At 44.8% G+C, this 21246-nt stretch overlaps 1 protein-coding gene across 1 annotated transcript in view; it reads left to right on the top strand.

The window, feature by feature from the left end:
- Positions 1-986: 986 nt before the first annotated feature.
- The window catches only part of LOC311117425 (serine/threonine-protein phosphatase 6 regulatory ankyrin repeat subunit A-like), a gene marked incomplete at its 5' end in the record, with an annotated part of 56123 nt that continues 35863 nt past the window's right edge, over positions 987-21246 (top strand). The window contains 4 exons of the mRNA XM_084192361.1: positions 987-1009; positions 8616-8677; positions 8862-8932; positions 9060-9260. Of these exons, the coding sequence (XP_084048487.1) occupies positions 987-1009; positions 8616-8677; positions 8862-8932; positions 9060-9260 (357 nt within the window). The remainder of the gene's footprint in view (positions 1010-8615; positions 8678-8861; positions 8933-9059; positions 9261-21246) is intronic.

The following is a 21246-nucleotide window of genomic DNA, read 5'->3' as shown; positions in this document are numbered from 1 at the left end:
ACTATATTATGATACTGACTGGATGTCACTGTTCCCCATAGGGCCAGCCCCGCTAGTAACCATACCATCCTCCCCGTCTGCAGCCAAGTCCTGTTGTACTTGATCTAGAGTTCTTCCTGGAACTATATCTTTGGCACAATGTGGTCTGTGGTACCACACGTCCTTCTTACTCGTGTTTACCCTCAGCGAGTGACTTGATACCTCTTTCACCTGAAAAGGCCCTTCCCACCTTGGCTCCGTCCACTTCCTGGAATGCACCTTCACTCTCACCCAATCTCCCACCAGGATGTCTCTGTTCTCGTCCGTGGTTTCAACAGCAGGAGTGCGCACTTCCACCACCTGTTTAGACAATCTTTCAACAAGAGAAATTAGTGCCTGCATGTAGTCTGTATATCTGATTTTTGCAATATCTAGCCTAGCCTCTTCTCATCCATTGTGGTCCATCAATGTGTGCAATCCCATGTGCATGGGCAGAGTCTGTGTAGATGTCCACATTCTTTCCTTCACTTAGTTGTAGAGCTCTCCTCAACGGCCTAAGTTCAGCTAACTGTGCTGAAGCTTCATTGGGACCAAGTTTCTCTGCTTCCATTACTTAATGTCCTCCTTCTGTGTCTTGTTTCACCACTGCATAGGCAGCAGTGTTTCCTTCCTTTGGGTCCTTTGACCTGTAGCAGCATCCATCAGTGAACAGGGTGATTTTGTTCCCCTCCAAGGGTGAGTTTTGCAGGTCCATTCGGACTTTAATCTGTTTGGCTGCTCTATCCTCACAGACATGTGGTTCTCCAAAACCCATACCATCGGTCATATTGGTTGCTGTTGTCACATATGTAATGTGCTTTGCAGTGATGGCCTTTGTTATGCTGGATTTTCTTTTACTGGACATTGTGAAAAGTTTGGAGCCTATAAAAGCGGTCACCCCATGATCTGTATTGATTTCAAGTGGATGTCTCATCACAATGTGGGCTGTTTTACCTATAGCTTTTGCAATGGCAGCCATGTGTCTGGCACAGTCAGTCTGTCCTGTTTCAATGTTGTCCAGTTTCGCGCTATAGTAGTGTAACACTCTTCTTTCCCCCTTTTGTTTCTGATACAGGATGGAATGTACATAACCATCCTGCTCCGAAACATCCAAACAGAATGGCGTGGTGTAATCGGGTAAGGACAGTGCTTCAGCCTGTGCCAGCATCTGTTTGAGTTGGATTAAAGCTGCCTCTGCTTCCGGAGTCCACTTAAGGACTGCTGTGAGGTTTCTGTTTCCTGCTTCTCTCAAGATTGCCCGCAGTGGTTCCACTTTAAGACAGTATTCTGGCACATGCGTTCTGCTATATCCAGTAAGGCCAAGAAATGACAAAAGGTGTTGTACAGTAGTAGGTTTGGGATGTTCCAAGATGGAGGTCCTCTGAGCCACAGACACAGCTTGTCCCTTCCCTGACAGCACTCTTCCCAGGAACTGGACACTTCTCCGACAGCACTGCACTTTCTCTTTCTTTACCTTGTATCCCTTTTTGGCCACCAACAGGAGAAGGGACTTGGTGGCCTGCAAACAAGACTCAGCAGTGGGTGCTGCCAACAGAAGATCATCAACGTATTGGAGTAGTGTCACCCCCTCAGGTAATGTTAGTTCTTCCAAGTGGCTCTTCAGGATAGCGTTGAAGATTCCCGGGGAATCACGGTAGCCTTGTGGAAGTCGGGAATACGTAAATTGCTGCCCTCTATAGGTAAATGCAAAAAGTGGTTGGGACTCTGGATGTAATGGGATGCAGAAAAATGCATTGGCGAGATCCACTACTGTAAACCAATCTTGGGTGGGTGAAATGTTCTGTAAGGCCAGATATGGGTCTGGTACAGGTCGAACATCTGGTACAGTTACTTCGTTGATTGGTCTGAAGTCCTGCACCATCCTCCATTTCCCAGTGTCACCTTTCTTTACTGGAAGGATGGGTGTATTCCACACAGAACAGGTTGGATATATAACCTGTCCTTTTTGGAGTCCTGATATCGTAGGCTCAATACCCCTCGTCTTCTCTTCACTGAGAGGGTATTGAGATTTGTGAACTGGGATAGTGAGTTCACTTCCTTCTCGAATGGAGACAACCACTGGTTCTACATCAACCAGCCCCACATCTTCAGCACTTGTTGTCCACAGTTCCTCTGGTAGTTGATTGAAAATGTTAGGAGTATCCGGATGATCAGTCATCTCCCTGCCATGGTAACGTGATCTCCTCACAACCTCTGGTTTTGACACATCATCCACATTGAGTTTAATTCTCCATACTTGATTTCCCTCAAGGAATGCGCTTTCCACTTTGTAACAAGAGGTTTTGTTCCACCGTAGGCAACTTGCTGCCTTTACCGCTGGTCCCAGAGATCTTGCCTCATATCCAAATCCCACGAGAAGGGTAACATGCGGCATAGAATCATTAGGAAGAGCAAACCATTTGTCTGTGAGTACCACGTCTCCATCCATGACCATGCAGCTGGTAGCCACTCCTTCTTTGAGTATGTACATATAATTGCTGGTCACAATCGGGCGCCTATCGTCCATTTCCTCCTCCCAGGCTTCATCCAAGTCCCTGGTATAGTTCATTGTCATGTGCGGAGGGTCCTCAGGTGGATAGTATGCATTTAAGGTCTGTATCCAGGCCTTCCATAGTTGGAACTCTCTGCATACTCGGGGAGCATCAGGGTCAGTATCCATGAGCTTCAGCCAGTAAACATATGCTTCCTCCTCATCTTCCTCGTTTAGGTGTGTTCCCACATATAGCATGTGAGGGGGGTCGGAGAGTTTTTTCATGATTACTGGCATGAGATCATCTATGGGCGTGATGGATGCATGTAAACCCTCCTGGTTACAATAGATACTACATCCCAGTTTGGAAAGCTGGTCCCTCCCCATGAGCCCCATTGAGCATTCCGGGTTGTATAGAAACTGATGGGTAACCTGTTGGTCATCCCATACAACCTCCAATGGAACTGTGTATGGCTTTCTCATTATAGCCCCAGAAACCCCAGAGAAAGCTTGTGTTTTGGTAGTGAGTTGATATGTTGCTTGTACAGAAGACCATGTACATCCTGTATCAATCAGCATATTATGTTGTCTTCCTCCAATCGAACATGTCACTATCGGCTCTGAACCTGGTGGGAAAGTGTAAATGTTGGTGGTGGGATCCTTATGGGTTTCTGGGCAGCTTCATTGGTAATTGTGTTCATCACCCAGCCATGACATGCTGGGCAGGAAGGCAGCGTTAGGCACTGCTGGGTCTTGTTTTCGGTTCTGCTGTTGTGGTGGTTGGTGCTGCTGGACTGGCATTCCTCCTCCTTGCCAGTTTCCCCATCCTTGTTGGTATCTCGGTGCTTGTCTTCTGGACTGTCCCATGTAACCCCTCCCTCTTTGTTGTCCCTGTCTTGGGAGATAACAGTGTCTTGCCAGGTGGCCATGCATCCCACAGTTAAAACACCCTTGGTCAGCGTATCTAGGGGTGTATCCCTGTTGTCGTGGTGGTATATAGGATTGCTGGTATGCGGGTGCACCATATCCAGGAGGACCAGAAGGTGCCATCATTTCCGTCATTGCCTGTATTACAGCAGTAACTGCAGCAGTAGTATCATTTCCGGGTGCAGGAGTGGTAGGATTAGATGTTGGGGTACTGGTTACCACCATTTGTTTTCCCGGCTTGTCCTCTGTCAGTTGCTTCTTCAGAACCTTTTTCTGAAGTTGTTTGAGTTCATCCTCTTCCTTTCGCTTACCCTCTCTCCATCGTTCCACATGGTGTTGTGCTATCTCGGTAAATTCCGGAATTGATTTTGCGGTGATTGCCACAACTTTTTCACATTCAGCTCGAGCCTGATCCGGGAGTCCCCCCAAGCAGTTTGTCAGGAAGAGGTGCTTCATGGTGTCTTTTCCTGGTTCTTCATTCCATGCTTGCCTCCAGAGGCACTTAGCCCTCTTCATGTATGCTGGTATGGTTTCATCGTCATTCAATATCAGAGTTCTCATCAGTTCGGGTCTGGCCTGGGTAGGATACTTCCTCCTTATGACATTCCATACGTCACTGCGGTGGGGGTCAAATCTTGTAGCCGACCACACTTGCCCTCTCAGTCCCCCAGAGGTCATTATCTCTCTGCATTCCTGGTCTCCCATACACCTGTTCATTACAGTAACCATATCACCTATGGTGAGTTCATCCGCTGCTGTGAGACTCTCAAAAGACTTCACCCATCTGTGTCCAGATTCATCAGGTTGGGGGAGACTGTCCACCAGTGTCTGTATGTCTCTGTGAGACCATGGCTTGTAAACTGAGACCCCCCCTGGGGTCTCCCTCAACGGGTACTGCCCCCCTTTGTGTCCTTCTCTGGACTGGGCCCTGGCTCGGGTATGGTATGCAGGTCCATCATTGTTGTCCCATATGTCTCCATCAAAAGCTCCACATATTAGTTTTTGTTGTTTCCCTCTTTCCTCCTCATCTCTGAGGTCAATACAGTGTCCCCTTACTGGTGAGCGTTCACTTTCACTTCCGTTCTTGTTCGCTTTGAGCTCCATTTTTTACTTTTGCAATTGTGCTTCCTGGTGTCGTACTTCCTCTTTTATCATCTTCAACTCTTCCAGTCGTTCTTCATCTCTCTGTCTCTCAAGTCTCTCCCTCCTTTCCCCTTCTTCAGCATCCTTGTTTCGTTGCCACTCCCCCTGGGCTAGACCACCTCTTACGTTTCCTCCAGTTAGGCTCATTCTCTCTTCCTTCTCACTCTCACCGTCACCGTAAATACTCCCTCCTCCTTCTGTTCCGCATCTGTTCCCCGTCTCTCCCTCAATTCTACTCAGTTCAAACACTCCTTTTTCTAGCGCTCTTGCAGCTTTTAGAAGTACATTTACATTTTTTTTACATTTTTAGTCATTTAGCAGACGCTCTTATCCAGAGCGACTTACAGGAGCAATTAGGGTTAAGTGCCTTGCTCAAGGGCACATCGACAGATTTTTCACCTAGTCGGCTCTGGGATTAGAACCAGCGACCTTTCGGTTACTGGCACAACGCTCTTACCCACTAAGCTACCTGCCGCCCGCCATCCACTTCTCCCCTTCTGTCAGTCATATCGCTCTTTCTGACCCACACTCCTTCTTCCCCCTCATCTGTCCTTTGTTGATAGTGGACTTTTCCCGCTATATCCAGAACCGGAGCCATTGTTTTTGGGTGGTCTTCATATGGTGGTGGCGCTGTTGGTAAGGGTGGGTATAAACGGGTCCTTTCCTTTTGTCCTGTTTTCTCCGCACACAGTTTCTTCAATTTTCCAAGCATTGCTAGGCCAATCCTCTCCTTTAGCTTTGCTTTCTCCATTGCGTCTTTAATTTTGCCACTGCGGGGCTCTCCTTCACTTTTCCATTCGCCTTCTGCTTTCTGGGTTTTCCGTTTCAACGTCTCCAGTATTCTCCCTGGTTCGCCTTCTACAGGCACTCCATCGGGGGACAGTATACAACCATCGTCTATCCATTCTCTATAAAGTTTTTCTCCTCGCCTGCTCCATTCTTTTCCATCTTTTCCTCCGTTTGTTTCAAGTGTGGATTTTAGAGCCTTCAATATTCTTTCCGCTTCTCCGCTGGTAGTCATGTTTTTTTCGTTTTAATTTGTAATATTCGTCCGCTATTTAGTTATTTAAAGTACATCTATCTATTATTCCCACCTAATTAGTTAAACTCGGCGCCAGGTTATTTCAACCTTAATTGTTTGAAAGCAGTATTCTTACAGTGCCACACATCAAATGGTAAATTGAAGGAATAAACCCAATTGTTTCAATTATTTAACCAATGTGGCGATACATCAAATTAAACGCCACACATCAATTGGTAAATTGAACAAATAAACCCAAGTTTTTCAATAATTTAACCAATGTGGTGATACATCAAATTAAACGCCACACATCAATTGGTAAATTGAACGAATAAACCCAAGTTTTTCAATTATTTAACCAATGGTTGATACATCAAATTAAACGCCACACCAAATCACTTCAATTTACTTATTTAAAAGCAGTATTACGCTATGTCAAACATCAAATGTTATATTTCAAATATATCAGTTCAAACGTTTTAGTTCAGTCACACTCATTCATCACTTTTCATTTCATGTTTTCGATTGTTACTGACGGGTTATATGGTTTGAGTAAACACAAATCCAACATTTATTCCCAAATTATACCGTTTGGACAGCCACAAACGTCTTTTGATTCCCAATTTGTTTTCTATCAAGGTATACAGGTTTATCATTCACACTTTCATGCATACGACAACACTCGCACTGTCTAACTTTTATAGTACCTCCTATGGGTGTCTTTTGTTAACGTTTGCACACTTTAAACTTTATTTCCTAATTGTAATTCTCATCATTTACTGTTTTAAAATATTCTTTGTATTCACAGTCAAAAATGGTACACAGTTAAACGTAGTATACAGTTATCACACAGCAAAAATAGTACACAGTTATCGCACTCACTCACAATACACAGTCATAATCCTATCATACAGTCAAATATGTCACACAGTCATAAATGACACACTTATATTCCACACACAATCTATTTGGGCACACAGCCGCGTCTATTTTATTCAAAACACTGTGCTGAACCTAGCCGCAACCCTTAGTTACGGACCTTGCCAGTCACCAGTATTATCAAAAATTTCCCGAACCTAGCCGTATCTCAGTTACGGACCTTGCCGGTATAATTCTTCGAACCTTAGTCGTACTGTCGTAGTTACGAACCTTGCCGATAGCAATTATTTAAACCAATTATTCCCTATATCTTCCGAACCTTAGCCGTATTGTCGCAATTACGGACCTTGCCGGTAGATGTCAGTATTGTCTCCTGAACCTAGCCGTATCTCACGGACCTTGCCGGTAGAACCAATACTCTCTGGTACCATGGTTTAAACATCACATTTACTAAAGGCTTGCATGTCACAATATTGTGCTTATCTACTCATAATAGTTTCATAATTGAGTTCACTTACATCAGACAGGTGTTTCACAAAATTAATTTGGATAAAGCCAATGTGCAGATCTTTAGTTATTTAACAATAGGTATCTGCTTACCTTTTTAGAAGCCCGGGCAGTTTGTGAAACACACGGTTCGATGAAAGAGGTGACCAAATGGGCCGGACAGTATCCAGCGAAGTCCCTTCTACCAGATCACGTCGGGGTCACCAATTGTCAAAGTCGCGTCAATTCAAATCTGGTATTAGGAACAAAAGAGGTCAACACGACTTCTAAGATATACTAGTTATTTTAATTAATGCAAAAAACTTCAATGGTAAATATGATGTTTCGTATATACGGACTCTTTGAAATACCTCGCAGGGCACTTCAGAGAACTAAAACATTGTTTCAGATCCAATACTCAAATACTCTGACAGAGAAAGTTTCCCACTTCTCTGCTGGCCAATTAGAGTAAAGGAATGAGTGTGGTTTTAACTTTACTCAGCCAATCCGTTGGTTCAGGTGTTGGTCCCATCTCCTCGGCGCCATTTGTTGCACACTTCAGCCAGGCACAAGTTTATCATAACAACCTGTCATAGTGAGAAGAGCCAGCTCCCTTAGACCTCATTCCTACGTCCAAGGAAGGTTCACAGATCACAAAGAACCAGCATAGTCTAGCATTTGGAGAAACAATCCTTATCTCATTTTACCCCCTAAAACAGCTCTTCACATCAATCACAGCCTGCCAGGTGTCACAACCTACATTAGCCCAGTCAAGAATGCATTCTTTCTAAGTTAGTCATCCCATCAATTTAGGAGAATAATAAATCCCCAATAAACGCCAGGGTTGTAGGTTCGATTCCCACGGGGGGTATGAAAAAAAAAAAAGTAACGTATGCACTAACTGTAAGTCGCTCTGGATAAGAGCGTCTGCTAAATGACTTAAACATGTTAAATGTAGAGGGCCCCGTAAACAGTTCCACAAACGTCAGCATGAGTGCTCTGACTGTGGAAGCACTAATCACTGGACCAAAGCTCACTGTCAGATGCACCAGCTGTGCGTCAAGTGCTTTTCTCCGGGCCACATGAGCTTTGACTGTAGTGAGGCTGGGCAGCGACAGAACCCTGGATGTGGACAGACTGGCAGGTCTCAGGAAAACTAGAAAGCCTCCGTTCTGAGGAGGGCAATGTGGGGCATTCTTATTTTTCCTCCACTGATGATGATATCCAATCTGTTTATTCTTACTTTTGTGAGTCAGTACCCAAGAACAACACAGTCATTTTTCAGAACACAATGAGAATTACTCAGAATGACAGTTTGTTTTACACCACTGTGCTAGTACAGGATAAAGTTGAGCTGAAGGGGATGTTAGATAGTGGGTCCATGGCTACTACTCTGCGCGCAGATATTGTACCTCGGTTGAGGGAGGCAGGAGTGGTAGAGGGGAACTTTCTAGCTCCTTCAGACATCATCCTGGTGGGTTGTGGTGGGAACAAACTAGCCCAGTGGGCATGTGACTTAAAAATTCAACTTTATGGCTTCTGTTATGTAGTCCCAGTGCTTATTGTTGATGGGCAGGTTGATTAACTCATTGTGGGAACTAATGTGTTGAAGTCTCTGATTAGACAGTGATTTTCTATGTGCTCACGCAGGTGCCCGAGAGCTGTGGCTGCACCAAGGGCTAAGCTATTGTGTGTTGTCTCTTCGTGTACAGGTATGTCATTTATTTTGTCAGAATTATGTTGTATATCATTTTACTTGTATTGTATAGTGTGTTGTTAGGCACTGAATGTGTCCCCTGTCGGTCTGTCCCCCTGTCGGTCTGTCCCCTGTCGGTCTGTCCCCTGTCGGTCTGTCCCCCTGTCAGTCTGTCACCTGTTTTTCTGTCTGTGTCCCAGGAGCCAGAGTAAATGCCAAAGACAACAAGTGGCTCACTCCTCTGCACCGGGCCGTGGCTTCCTGCAGTGAGGTACGTGTACTGATACTGTCAGCCCTCACACACACTCCTGTGCATATGTGTTTGACTGTTAAGTGTGTTGTGATTTTTAAATGCACTTTAAACAAAGTTGAACATGATTTGAACTGTGTTCCTGTAGGAGGCTGTCCAGGTGTTATTGAAACACTCTACTGACGTGAACGCCAGGGACAAGAACTGGCAAACGCCGCTCCACATCGCTGCGGCCAATAAGGCAGTCCGCTGTGCCGAGGCCCTGGTCCCTCTCCTCAGCAACGTGAACGTGTCAGACCGGGCCGGGCGCACGGCGCTGCACCATGCAGCCTTCAGTGGACACCAGGAGGTTAGCAATTAGCATGGACATGATTACACACTGTAGTCTACACTTTATACCTGTCCTATCCCCACGTTGAGCTTACTGTGCATCCGATTACTTATATTGGTTGAATGTAGGGCTGTGACGGTAATTGGATAACCGTGACATTGACGGTTTTGGATGAAGAACGCCATGAAAATAAAATAACCGTCAAAACCAAGTATGATTTTCTCTCCATAAAATGTTTTATCACCTTTTATTTGAATGTAGATATACTTTATCCATAGCGGGAGTGTTAACTCTTGATTATATGGTATTGTTTTGCTGACTTAGTTGGAGGAGATATAGACAGTTTAATAGATGGACTATCTTTTGATGCACCGCAATCACCAAATCTGCTCTATGTGCGAATAGGAGAGAATCTTTGAAGGTCAATTCAGGTTAATTGAAGAGGGGGGGTAAGGTGAAAAGTGGGGACCGGGGGTAACTATAGTACCTCTAGATCTATAGCCTACAGGCTGGGGGTGGGTGGGTAGCCTCTGACCTCTGACCTTCACCTCTGACCTTTTTCATTGTTACAGTAGATCAGAGGAGTGAGGTGAAAAAGATGGCTCTCATTGCAAAAAAAAACCCATAACAACCTGTTTGGGCACATTTCAGTTTCACACCTAATGACGATGGAGAACCAGATGACTTGGCCAGCCTGTTTGCAGAATATGCGCCAAACCCATAGGCTACCTACTAAGAATTCCAGCACCACAAACGGGACACCGATAAGTGGCGAGCACTGCCAGACACTGGAACTCGTTATTTAGTCATAGGAATGGTGCCTTTACGAACGGTGGAGAAACCCGCCTTCAAATAAATGCTCTGGAAATTTGACAGACTATACGAGTTACCGGGGAGAAAGTATTTGTCTCAAACAGCGGTCCCTACCTTGTTCAACAAGGTGAAGGGGGAGGTTCAGACAGAGCTAAAGGACGTAGATTTGTTTATTTTTGCACTGAATACGGACATGTGGTCAAGTGTAAATATGACTCCTTACATGAACCTAACAGTGCACTATCTGACGAAAGACTGGACACTGAAATCCAACTGTTTGGAAACAACCTACATTCCGGAATACCACACAGCCGACAAACTCTCCGAAGCCCTGCGTTCGGAATTCCTTGACTGGGCCCTTGATGAAAATCTAATGTCCTGTATCGCCACAGACAACAGGGCCAACATTGTGGCTGAAGTGAGGCAACTGAACTGGCCTTGGCTAAATTGCTTTGGCCACAATCACCATCTCGCTGTCACCATCAATGTGAAGCTAGAGCACAGGCCGTGTTCTAGGCCTATGTAGAACTCTGGTGGGCACTTTTTAGCAGAGCTGGCGATTTAACAGGGGGACCTAGTAAGGCCCAGACCGAGCTGAACCTCCCAATTCACAACCTCATTCTTGTGAGAAATTAAGTTTTAATAACTAAGCTGTAATAACCATTTATAGGCTATTCAATATTAAAAGAATAAGCTATGCAAAATGATTGTTCATGAATAATTGTAATTCAGATGCCCGAGCAAATAAACAAACAAAATAGGCTAGTTTCCTTGAATCACTTAATGTTGCATTACCATAGGCCCATTGTTTTATTTAGCCAATCATACTCTAATTAAACCACTGATTATAATGAGTTAATAATGAGAATATAGAACATATTCTGGGAATCCTACATGTTACGTGTGTATACTATACCAGAAAGCATGATCATTAGCTTCTTCTGGATTGTTTTAAATCGCGTAGCCTGTCGGAAGGCAGCGGGTGCGGCGAATAGGCTTCCAAATAGATGACTGTTGAGTTGTGAATGTCAGTGAAAGAGAGGCTCAACCAGGCATATCGCAATTTTTCAAAATACAATGGAGGGAAAACAGTTTGGAAAGCAATTGGCTTATTGCTTCAAAGAGAAGAAGATGAAAATACTAATGTCTTTTTAATGATCAAAATCCTCAACTTAATTGAGGGAACAGTATCATTGGCATCGGCTATATCCCTGGTGAGTGTGCATATTCACTGTCTTTATCACTGGGTCAGTGCCACTTGAAAGTCGTGTTGAAAAATATTCTGCTAATCTCTCTAGTCATATAAAGTGTAGTAGAATTGCGTGATTTTAAAATAATAAAAGGCCACATTTTTCCAGTGAAAAGAAACCTACTCCACCACCCGCTGCATTGAACAGCCTGTGATTGAGTTATATTATTAGCCTAAATTATGACTATCCAATTTACTAATCACATTAGGAATAGTCAGCTATTTTACATAAGTTCCGAGCTGGTCATGGGTGCACTTCAGCCACGCTCAAGGTCCTAAACGATATTATAACCGCGATTGATAATAGACAGTACTGTGCAGCCGTCTTCATCGACCTGGCCAAGGCTTTCGACTCTGTCAACCACCGCATTCTTATTGGCAGACTAAATAGCCTTGGTTTCTCAAATGACTGCCTCGCCTGGTTCACCAACTACTTCTCAGATAGAGTTCAGTGTGTCAAATCGGAGGGCCTGTTGTCTGGACCTATGGCAGTCTCTATGGGGGTGCCACAGGGTTCAATTCTTGGGCCGACACTTTTCTCCTTGTATATCAATGATGTCGCTCTTGCTGCTGGTGACTCTCAGATCCACCTCTACGCAGACGACACCATTTTGTATACATCTGGCCCTTCATTGGACACTGTGTTAACAAACCTCCAAACGAGCTTCAATGCCATACAACACTCCTTCAGTAGCCTCCAACTGCTCTTAAACACTAGTAAAACTAAATGTATGCTTTTCAATCGAACGCTGCTGGCAGCCGCCCACCCGACTAGAATCACCACTCTCGACGGGTCTGACCTAGAGTATGTGGACAACTACAAATACCTAGGTGTCTGGTTAGACTGTAAACTCTCCTTCCAGACTCACATAAAGAATCTCCAATCCAAAGTTAAATCTAGAATCGGCTTCCTATTTCGCAACAAAGCCTCCTTCACTCATGCTGCCAAACATGCCCTCGTAAAACGGACTATCCTACCGATCCTTGACTTCGGCGATGTCATTTACAAAATAGCCTCCAACACTCTACTCAGCAAACTGGATGTAGTCTATCACAGTGCCATCCGTTTTGTCTCCAAAGCCCCATACACTACCCACCACTGTGACCTGTACGCTCTTGTTGGCTGGTCCTCACTACATGTTCGTCGTCAAACCCACTGGCTCCAGGCCATCTATAAATCACTGCTAGGCAAATCCCTGCCTTATCTTAGCTCATTGGTCACCATAGCAGCACCCACACGTAGTCTGCGCTCCAGCAGGTATATCTCACTGGTCATTCCCAAAGCCAACACCTCCTTTGGCCGCCATTCCTTCCAGTTCTCTGCTGCCAATGACTGGAACGAATTGCAAAAATCTCTGAAGCTGGAGACTCTTATCTCCCTCACTAACTTTAAGCATCAGTTGTCAGAGCACCTTACCGATCACTGCACCTGTACACAGCCCATCTGAAATTAGGCCACCCAACTACTACTCCTGAGTGGCGCAGTGGTCTAAGGCACTGCATCGCAGTGCTAACTGTGCCACTAGAGATCCTGGTTCGAATCCAGGCTCTGTCGCAGCTGGCCGCGACCGGGAGACTCATGGGCGGCGCACAATTGGCCCAGCGTCGTCCAGGGTAGGGGAGGGAATGGCCGGCAGGGATGTAGCTCAGTTGATAGAGCATGGCGTTTGCAACGCCAGGGTTGTGGGTTCGATTCCCACGGGGGGGCCAGTATAAAAAAATATGTATTCACTAACTGTAAGTCGCTCTGGATAAGAGCGTCTGCTAAATGACTAAAATGTAAAATGTAACTACCTCATCCCTATATTGTTATTTATTTTGCTCTTTTGCACCCCGGTATCTCTATTTGCACATAATCTCTTGCACATCTAGCATTCCAGTGTTAATACTATTGTAATTATTTTGCACTATAGCCTATTTATTGCCTTACCTCCATAACTTGCTACATTTGCACACACTGTATATATATTTTCTGTTGTATTTTTGACTTTATGTTTTTTTACCCCATATGTAACTCTGTGTTGTTTTTATCGCACTGCTTTGCTTTATCTTGGCCAGGTCGCAGTTGTAAATGAGAACTTGTTCTCAACTGGCTTACCTGGTTAAATAAAGGTGAAAACAAAAAACAAAACAAAAATATGTTTGCAAATGTGATGATGCATGGAATACTTGATATTTTTCATGGAGAAAATTAGCTTCCCCAAAATTGAGAGCAAGACTGGCCTAAACGCGCTAATGTTTTCCTTTGCTAATGTCCGTCCCGCCCCCCTGTCAGCTGTCAGTTTTGTCGATGACCACGTACATAAGACACGCCAATCACCGACACCTGAAGTTCCATGACCATCACAGCCCTAGTTGTATGCTTGAGTTTGTTCAGAGGAGGCTTTGAATAAAATCCGATCTGAGTGTGAAATGCCTTACTGAGGGTAAATGGAAGCTCCTCTTGTGCCCGGCTCAGCCTTATACGGTTTAAGGTACTTTACCGTATCCATTTCAGTAAGGCCAGATTGTCCAAATTCTACCCAAATATTGATGGTACATGTGACAGGTGTAAAAGCTCCTTGGTGGACTTGACCCACATGTTCTGGTCCTGTCCCCGTCTGGCAGATTATTTGTCCACTATTTAAAACCCTTTCTGAAGCATTTGATATAAAGTTGCAGCCTAGTGCAGAAATTGCTATTTTTGGAGTACCAAACAACAATCCTTCTCTGACCAATAGACAGCTAGATGCCATTGCCTTTGCCTCCCTGTTAGCCCGCAGAAGGATTTTATTGGATTGGAAATCTATCAATCCTCCCTTAGCCTCTCTTTGGCTCGAAGATCTGAAGCTGTTCCTAAAATGAGAAAAAATGAAGTTACCATTCGAGGGTCAACCAACTCATTTTATTCCTCCTGGGACCCGATGATATCCTATTTTGAACAGCTCCAAACACTTCCTCCAAATTTGTACTCTTGGCCCCACCTTGAGATTACTGCTATATAGGCCTATAAAATCACTTAATCACCTGAAATTGTTAGGCTATTACATTTTTGCTTGAAGTAACGTTGTTGTATACTTTTGTTTTGTTTTCTGACATGTAAGTCAATTACTTTCCCTTTCTTTTTAAATGTGTTTGGAGGCATTCTGGGGAGAGGGGGAGGTCAAAGGGGGACTAAAAGGGGAGAAATGTACCATGTCTTTACATGTTATCTTTCATTCATTGTGAATACAAAATATATTTTTTAAAGGGGAGGCTTTGAAGCCAGATTTAGCGGATTTTGCTGTTTAGTTTTCCTCAACCTGTGTTTTGTTTCGCTCTCCTCTCCCTGTTAGATGGTGAGGCTGCTTCTCTCCAGAGGAGCCAACATTAATGCCTTTGACAAGAAGGATCGCCGAGCAATCCACTGGGCTGCTTACATGGGTGATGAGTTTACCACATCATTTACATTCTGACTAATGTCCTTTATACCAATGAATGAATGAATGAATGGACTGTGTGTTAGTCTCACAGCTCAGCTGTATGAGCCACGTCTAGTGTGTTATTATGTCAGAATCATGTACTTAGTAGGTTGATTAGATGTTTTCAGTTGTACTAACATGATGTAGGTGTTGCTTATGGTGCTGTGTACCACTGTAAACTAATCTATCTCTCCCTCTCTCTGCCTATCTCTCTGTGTTTGTATCTCTGTTTCTCTCTTAACCCCCTTACTATCTCCCTCCCCTTCTCTCTCTCTCTCTCTCTCTCTCTCTCTCTCTCTCTCTCTCTCTCTCTCTCTCTCTCTCTCTCTCTCTCTCTCTCTCTCTCTCTCTCTCTCTCTCTCTCTCTCTCTCTCTATTTATCCCTCCCCCTCTCTCTCTACCATAGGGCACATTGAGGTGGTGAAACTTCTGGCCTCTCATGGATCAGAGGTGTCCTGTAAAGACAAGAAGGCCTACACCCCTCTCCACTCTGCAGCCTCCAGTGGAATGATCAGTGTGGTCAAGTACCTCCTGGACCTTGGAGTGGATGTGAGTCAACACGCATTCAAATGTGTAGTCACTGTTCAATTACAACTCAATGAAAATACAGAGCTCTAGTGGGTTGGCGAATGATTTCCTTTCAAGTAATGAAGAGATGGAGGTTGGAGCCAGTGTTTTGGGCCAGGGGGTTTTCAGAACCAAGTAATGAAGAGATGAAGGTTGGAGCCAGTGTTTTGGGCCAGGGGGTTTTCAGAACCAAGTGACCTGATCAGGAATGTATTGTTTTGTTCCCCCCCCCCCCCCTCTCTCTCTCCACTCTTTTCCCTCCCTTGCTCCCTCCAGATAAATGAGCCCAATGGTTACGGTAACACCCCCCTCCACGTGGCATGCTACAACGGGCAGGACGTGGTGGTGAATGAGCTGATCGAGTGCGGCGCCAACGTGAACCAGGTGAACGAGAAGGGTTTCGCCCCACTCCACTTCACGGCCGCCTTGCGCCATGGGGCGCTCTGCTTGGAGCTGCTGGTGGGCAACGGGGCCCTCGTCAACATCAAGGTGAGGAGACCGGATGACCAACACTGTGTCTGAACTAAATAACACCCTATTCCCTATGTAGTGCACTACTTTTGACCAGGGGCCCATAGAGCAAGGAGCCGTGGTGGCACTGCCTGTGTCCCAAATGGCACCCTGTTCCCTTTATAAGTACACTACTTTGGTTCAAAAAGTAGTTCACTATGAAGAGAATAGGGTGCCATTTGGGACGCACACACTGACGCAGCACATGGCTTAGTATTTGGCCCTGGTCTACATTCAAATACCAATGGAATAGGCCTAACAATGCAAACTAAATGCAATCAAGCGCTCCTCCAATACGTGTTTGATTTTGCCTGTGGTCAGCAGCACAGACTGCCGTGTGAACCATCTTTGTCTTTCTATCTGCAGAGTAAAGATGGAAAGACCCCCCTCCACATGACGGCCATCCACGGACGCTTCTCCAGATCTCAAGCCATCATCCAGAATGGTGAGTCGCTGTGAATGCTCTCAACTGAATATATATGAACCAGTAGGCTCTTCAGCATTGTCTTTAGTCTTCAAACCATGATTCACTGGCACAGAGCAATGTTACTTGCAATGTGGTTGAACATAATGCTTCATGATGCCTCTTGGGTCAAGTGGTTGACGTGTGTGTGTGTGTGTGTGTGTTCTGTAGGTGCTGAGATCGACTGTGAAGATAAGAATGGAAACACACCCCTGCACATCTCTGCTCGCTACGGCCACGAGTTACTCATCAATACACTCATCACGAACGGAGCTGACACAGCCAAGTGAGAACACACACAGTTTCCAGCAATAATGCAACATGCATCTGCAATTCTGTCATTGACCGAATAGCCGCTTGGAGACTATGCTCAACACATTGTGGTGTGTGGGGGGTTGATAGACAGGGCATTGCAGCATGCTGATGTGTTGATCTGCTGTGGGGTTTAATGAGGACTGTGATGTGGTGCTGTTTCCAATCTTAGCTGAATGAACTGTAAGTCGCTCTGGATAAGAGTGTCTGCTTAAAGTCTAAAATGTAAAAATGTGTTGCAGGCGAGGCGTCCATGGGATGTTCCCCCTCCACCTGGCTGCTCTCAGTGGGTTCTCTGACTGCTGTCGGAAGCTCCTCTCATCAGGCTTTGATATAGACACCCCTGACGACTTTGGAAGGACCTGTTTACATGCTGCAGCAGCTGGAGGGTGAGTGGACTGGTCCAGGCTTTACACCAAGGAATATTTAGTTCATGAACTGGAAAGCCACCAGAAAGAACAAACACATATTCACACTCTTACATTTCACATGGTTTAGCAGTATTGTTTAGAGTTATTTAAAAAATCGTATAGATCATTAGTGCGGTATCATTTCTGTATAATGTGGTTCCATGCCATGGTGGTATTGACTTGAGCTCTGGTCTAAATTGTCTTTATATCTTCTTGAAAGAGAAGCCTGCAAACTGCTCTTGCTAGTATCACTTTTTATTATTGCTTTTAGTAGCATTATAAAAACAGTGATACTAGCAAGAGCAGTGTACGGGTTTCTCTTTTCTTTCAGGTTCTCATTGTTACCATCCACCTGATAGCTCAGATGAACGAGAGCCTTTCTGAACTTGATATCTTGTTACCATCCACCTGATAGCTCAGATGTACGAGAGCCTTTCTGAACTTGATATCTTTTTACCATCCACCTGATAGCTCAGATGAACGAGAGCCTTTCTGAACTTGATATCTTGTTACCGTCCACCTGATAGCTCAGATGAACGAGAGCCTTTCTGAACTTGATATCTTGTTACCATCCACCTGATAGCTCAGATGTACGAGAGCCTTTCTGAACTTGATATCTTGTTACCATCCACCTGATAGCTCAGATGTACGAGAGCCTTTCTGAACTTGATATCTTGTTACCATCCACCTGATAGCTCAGATGTACGATAGCCTTTCTGAACTTGATATCTTGTTACCATCCACCTGATAGCTCAGATGTACGAGAGCCTTTCTAGACTTGATATCTTGTTACCATCCACCTGATAGCTCAGATGTACGAGAGCCTTTCTGAGCTTGATATCTTGTTACCATCCACCTGATAGCTCAGATGTACGAGAGCCTTTCTAAACTTGATATCTTTTTACCATCCACCTGATAGCTCAGATGAACGAGAGCCTTTCTGAACTTGATATCTTGTTACCGTCCACCTGATAGCTCAGATGAACGAGAGCCTTTCTGAACTTGATATCTTGTTACCATCCACCTGATAGCTCAGATGTACGAGAGCCTTTCTGAACTAGATATCTTGTTACCATCCACCTGATAGCTCAGATGTACGAGAGCCTTTCTGAACTTGATATCTTGTTACCATCCACCTGATAGCTCAGATGTACGAGAGCCTTTCTGAACTTGATATCTTGTTACCATCCACCTGATAGCTCAGATGTACGAGAGCCTTTCTGAACTTGATATCTTGTTACCATCCACCTGATAGCTCAGATGTACGATAGCCTTTCTGAACTTGATATCTTGTTACCATCCACCTGATAGCTCAGATGTACGAGAGCCTTTCTGAACTTGATATCTTGTTACCATCCACCTGATAGCTCAGATGTACGAGAGCCTTTCTGAACTTGATATCTTGTTACCAGGAACCTGGACTGTCTGAATCTGCTGCTCAACACAGGGGCAGACTTCAACAGAAAGGACAGCTTCGGAAGGTCTGTCTGTGGCATCAAATAACTTTCATATGTGATCTTTATGATAATGGGGAATATAGTATAGGGGCATATAGGAATTATTATGGGGAAGATTGGGCGGCAGGTAGCCTAGCGGTTAAGAGCGTTGGGTCAGTAACTGAAAGGTTGCTGGTTCGAATCCCCTAGCCGACTAGGTGAAAAATCTATGTGCCCTGCAGAAAGGCACTTAACCCTAATTGCTCCTGTAAGTCGCACTGGATAAGAGTGTCTGCTAAATGTAAAATGTAAATGTTTTACAGCTCCAATAAGCTGTTTCTGTTGTTGATGTTGAATGGTTTCTGTGCGTTCTTCTAGGAGTCCTCTGCATTATGCGGCAGCCAATTGTAACTACCAGTGTCTGTTTGCCTTGGTGGGGTCTGGGGCCAGTGTGAACGATCTGGATAAAAGGGGTTGCACCCCGCTCCACTACGCTGCTGCCTCCGACACAGACGGAAAGTACGTCTCACACCTCTCTTACTGTTGTGTGTGTTGTGGTGCCATGACCTTTCACATTTCACTGTAGTCTGGAGAGTATGTTGTGGTGCCATGACCTTTCACATTTCATTGTAGTCTGGAGAGTATGTTGTGGTGCCATGACCTTTCACATTTCACTGTAGTCTGGAGAGTATGTTGTGGTGCCATGACCTTTCACATTTCATTGTAGTCTAGAGTATGTTGTTGGTCGTGTTTGAATACATACTAGTGTTAAAATCTGCAGTGTGAAAGCTTGGCCACGTCTCCTTTGGGAAAGTGTCTCTGCTTGCTTATCTGTCTGTCTTGATGTTGGTATAATGATTAGTGAACTCTTGACCTCTGACCTCTAGGTGTCTGGAATATTTGCTGTGAAACGACGCTAACCCAGGGATCAGGGACAATCAGGGCTACAACGCAGTCCATTACGCGTCTGCGTAACAGGAAGTGGCGTTTCCTACCGAAAATGCATAAGTTTCCAAAGATCATGATTAAGGTAGGGTGCTCTGTGTTTTGAGATTACCTCTGTAAGGCAGGGCTGAAATTTACCCTACAGATTCACTACACCCCTATTGTCTCTCAGCATTAGAACAATACTGTTGTCATTGTCTTTAGGAGGTTGAGTGAGGACGCTGTAATTCAATCCTAATACACATGGGAGAGAGTCAATGGCTATGTCCCAAATGGCACCCTATTCCCTATATAGTGCACTACTTTTTACCAGCGCTCTATGGGCCCTTTTCAAAAGTAGTGCCTTATGTAGCGAATAGGGTGCCTTTTGGGATGCACACTCTGTATTTTACACAGGCTCAGTTGTCCTGATGTGTTTTGTCAACAGCTGTTCAAGACAAAAGGGGAACCGAAGAGCCACCCTAAACAGGATGCACTGCCTACCAAACGTCTCAGAGAGACTCATATTTCTCAGGGTAAGTGATAAGCATCGATAATGTCATATTGATGTATCACCCTATGACAAGCTTGTTAAAACAGTGACAACAGATACAGGCAGACGGACGGGCAGGCAGACAGACAGACAGACAGGCAGGCAGGCAGGCAGGCAGGCAGGCAGGCAGACGGACAGGCAGGCAGACGGACAGACACAAACACACACATTCATTTTCTGATTATGAAATGTTCTTATGACAGATGCTGAGTGTGAGGTTCCAGAGGTTCCATCCACTTCCCCTCCCAAGGAGGACCTGACAACCACACCGGCCCCTGCTCCCCAGGAGTCCCAGTCCCGTAAACGCCCACTCATAGTCAGGGTGTTACACGCTCTCTCCAGAGCCATCTCCAAACCATTCAGAGGAGCTTCTGGGAAGAAGAATTAGCCAAATGCCTGATTTTATTAATATTATATTTTAATCAGAGCCTTTATTTAATAAAACATTACTGCATTGATTTCTGTCTATAGTAGTCTTCATGTATGTGCAAGATAACGGTAAAGTACTTCAAACCACATAGTCAAAAGTATTCATAGTGAAGTACCGTTTATGATTATTGATTGTGGAAATACACATAATACAGAAAAGTTGTTGTCACATACAAAGACAGACATAAAGGAGAACTCCGTAGACCAGTCACATTCTCAAGCCATAACTAAATCCATGAATGGATCTCCTATAAGATGACAGGAGAACATTTGTAACACTTTCTATGAATCCAGGCTCTGTCGCAGCCGGCCGCGACCGGGAGACTCATGGGCGACGCACAATTGGCCCAGCGTCGTCCAGGGTAGGGGAGGGAATGGCCGGCAGGGATGTAGCTCAGTTGATAGAGCATGGCGTTTGCAAGCAAAACCTCAAGACTTCCTTAGTATTTGATTTTGTGCACCAGCTGTTGTTTACAAATATACACAGACCGCCACCCCTTGTCTTACCGGAGTCAGCCGCTCTTTCCTGCCGATGTAGCGTATATCCCGTCAGCTGTATGTTGTCCATGTCGTCCTTCAGCCACGACTTGGTGAAACATAAGATATTACAGTTTTTAATGTCCCGTTGGTAGGATAACCGTAATCGTAGGTCTTCTAATTTATTTTCAAATGATTGAACATTGGCTAATAGGATTGATTGAAGAGGCAGTTTACTTGCTCGCCGTCGGATTCTTACAAGGCACCCTGACCTACGTCCACGATATCTCCGTCTCTTTCTCCTGCGAATGACGGGGATTTGGTCCTTGTCGGGTGTCTGTAGGATATCCTTCGCGTCCGACTCGTTGAAGAAAAAATCTTCGTCCAATATGAGGTGAGTAATCGCTATCCTGATATCCAG

Source organism: Coregonus lavaretus (genome assembly GCF_964263955.1).
Source record: "Coregonus lavaretus genome assembly, contig: HAP1_SCAFFOLD_352, whole genome shotgun sequence".
Classification (NCBI taxonomy): domain Eukaryota; kingdom Metazoa; phylum Chordata; class Actinopteri; order Salmoniformes; family Salmonidae; genus Coregonus; species Coregonus lavaretus.
The sequence above is the reverse complement of the archived record's forward strand: the minus strand, read 5'-3'. Positions and strand labels throughout refer to the sequence as shown.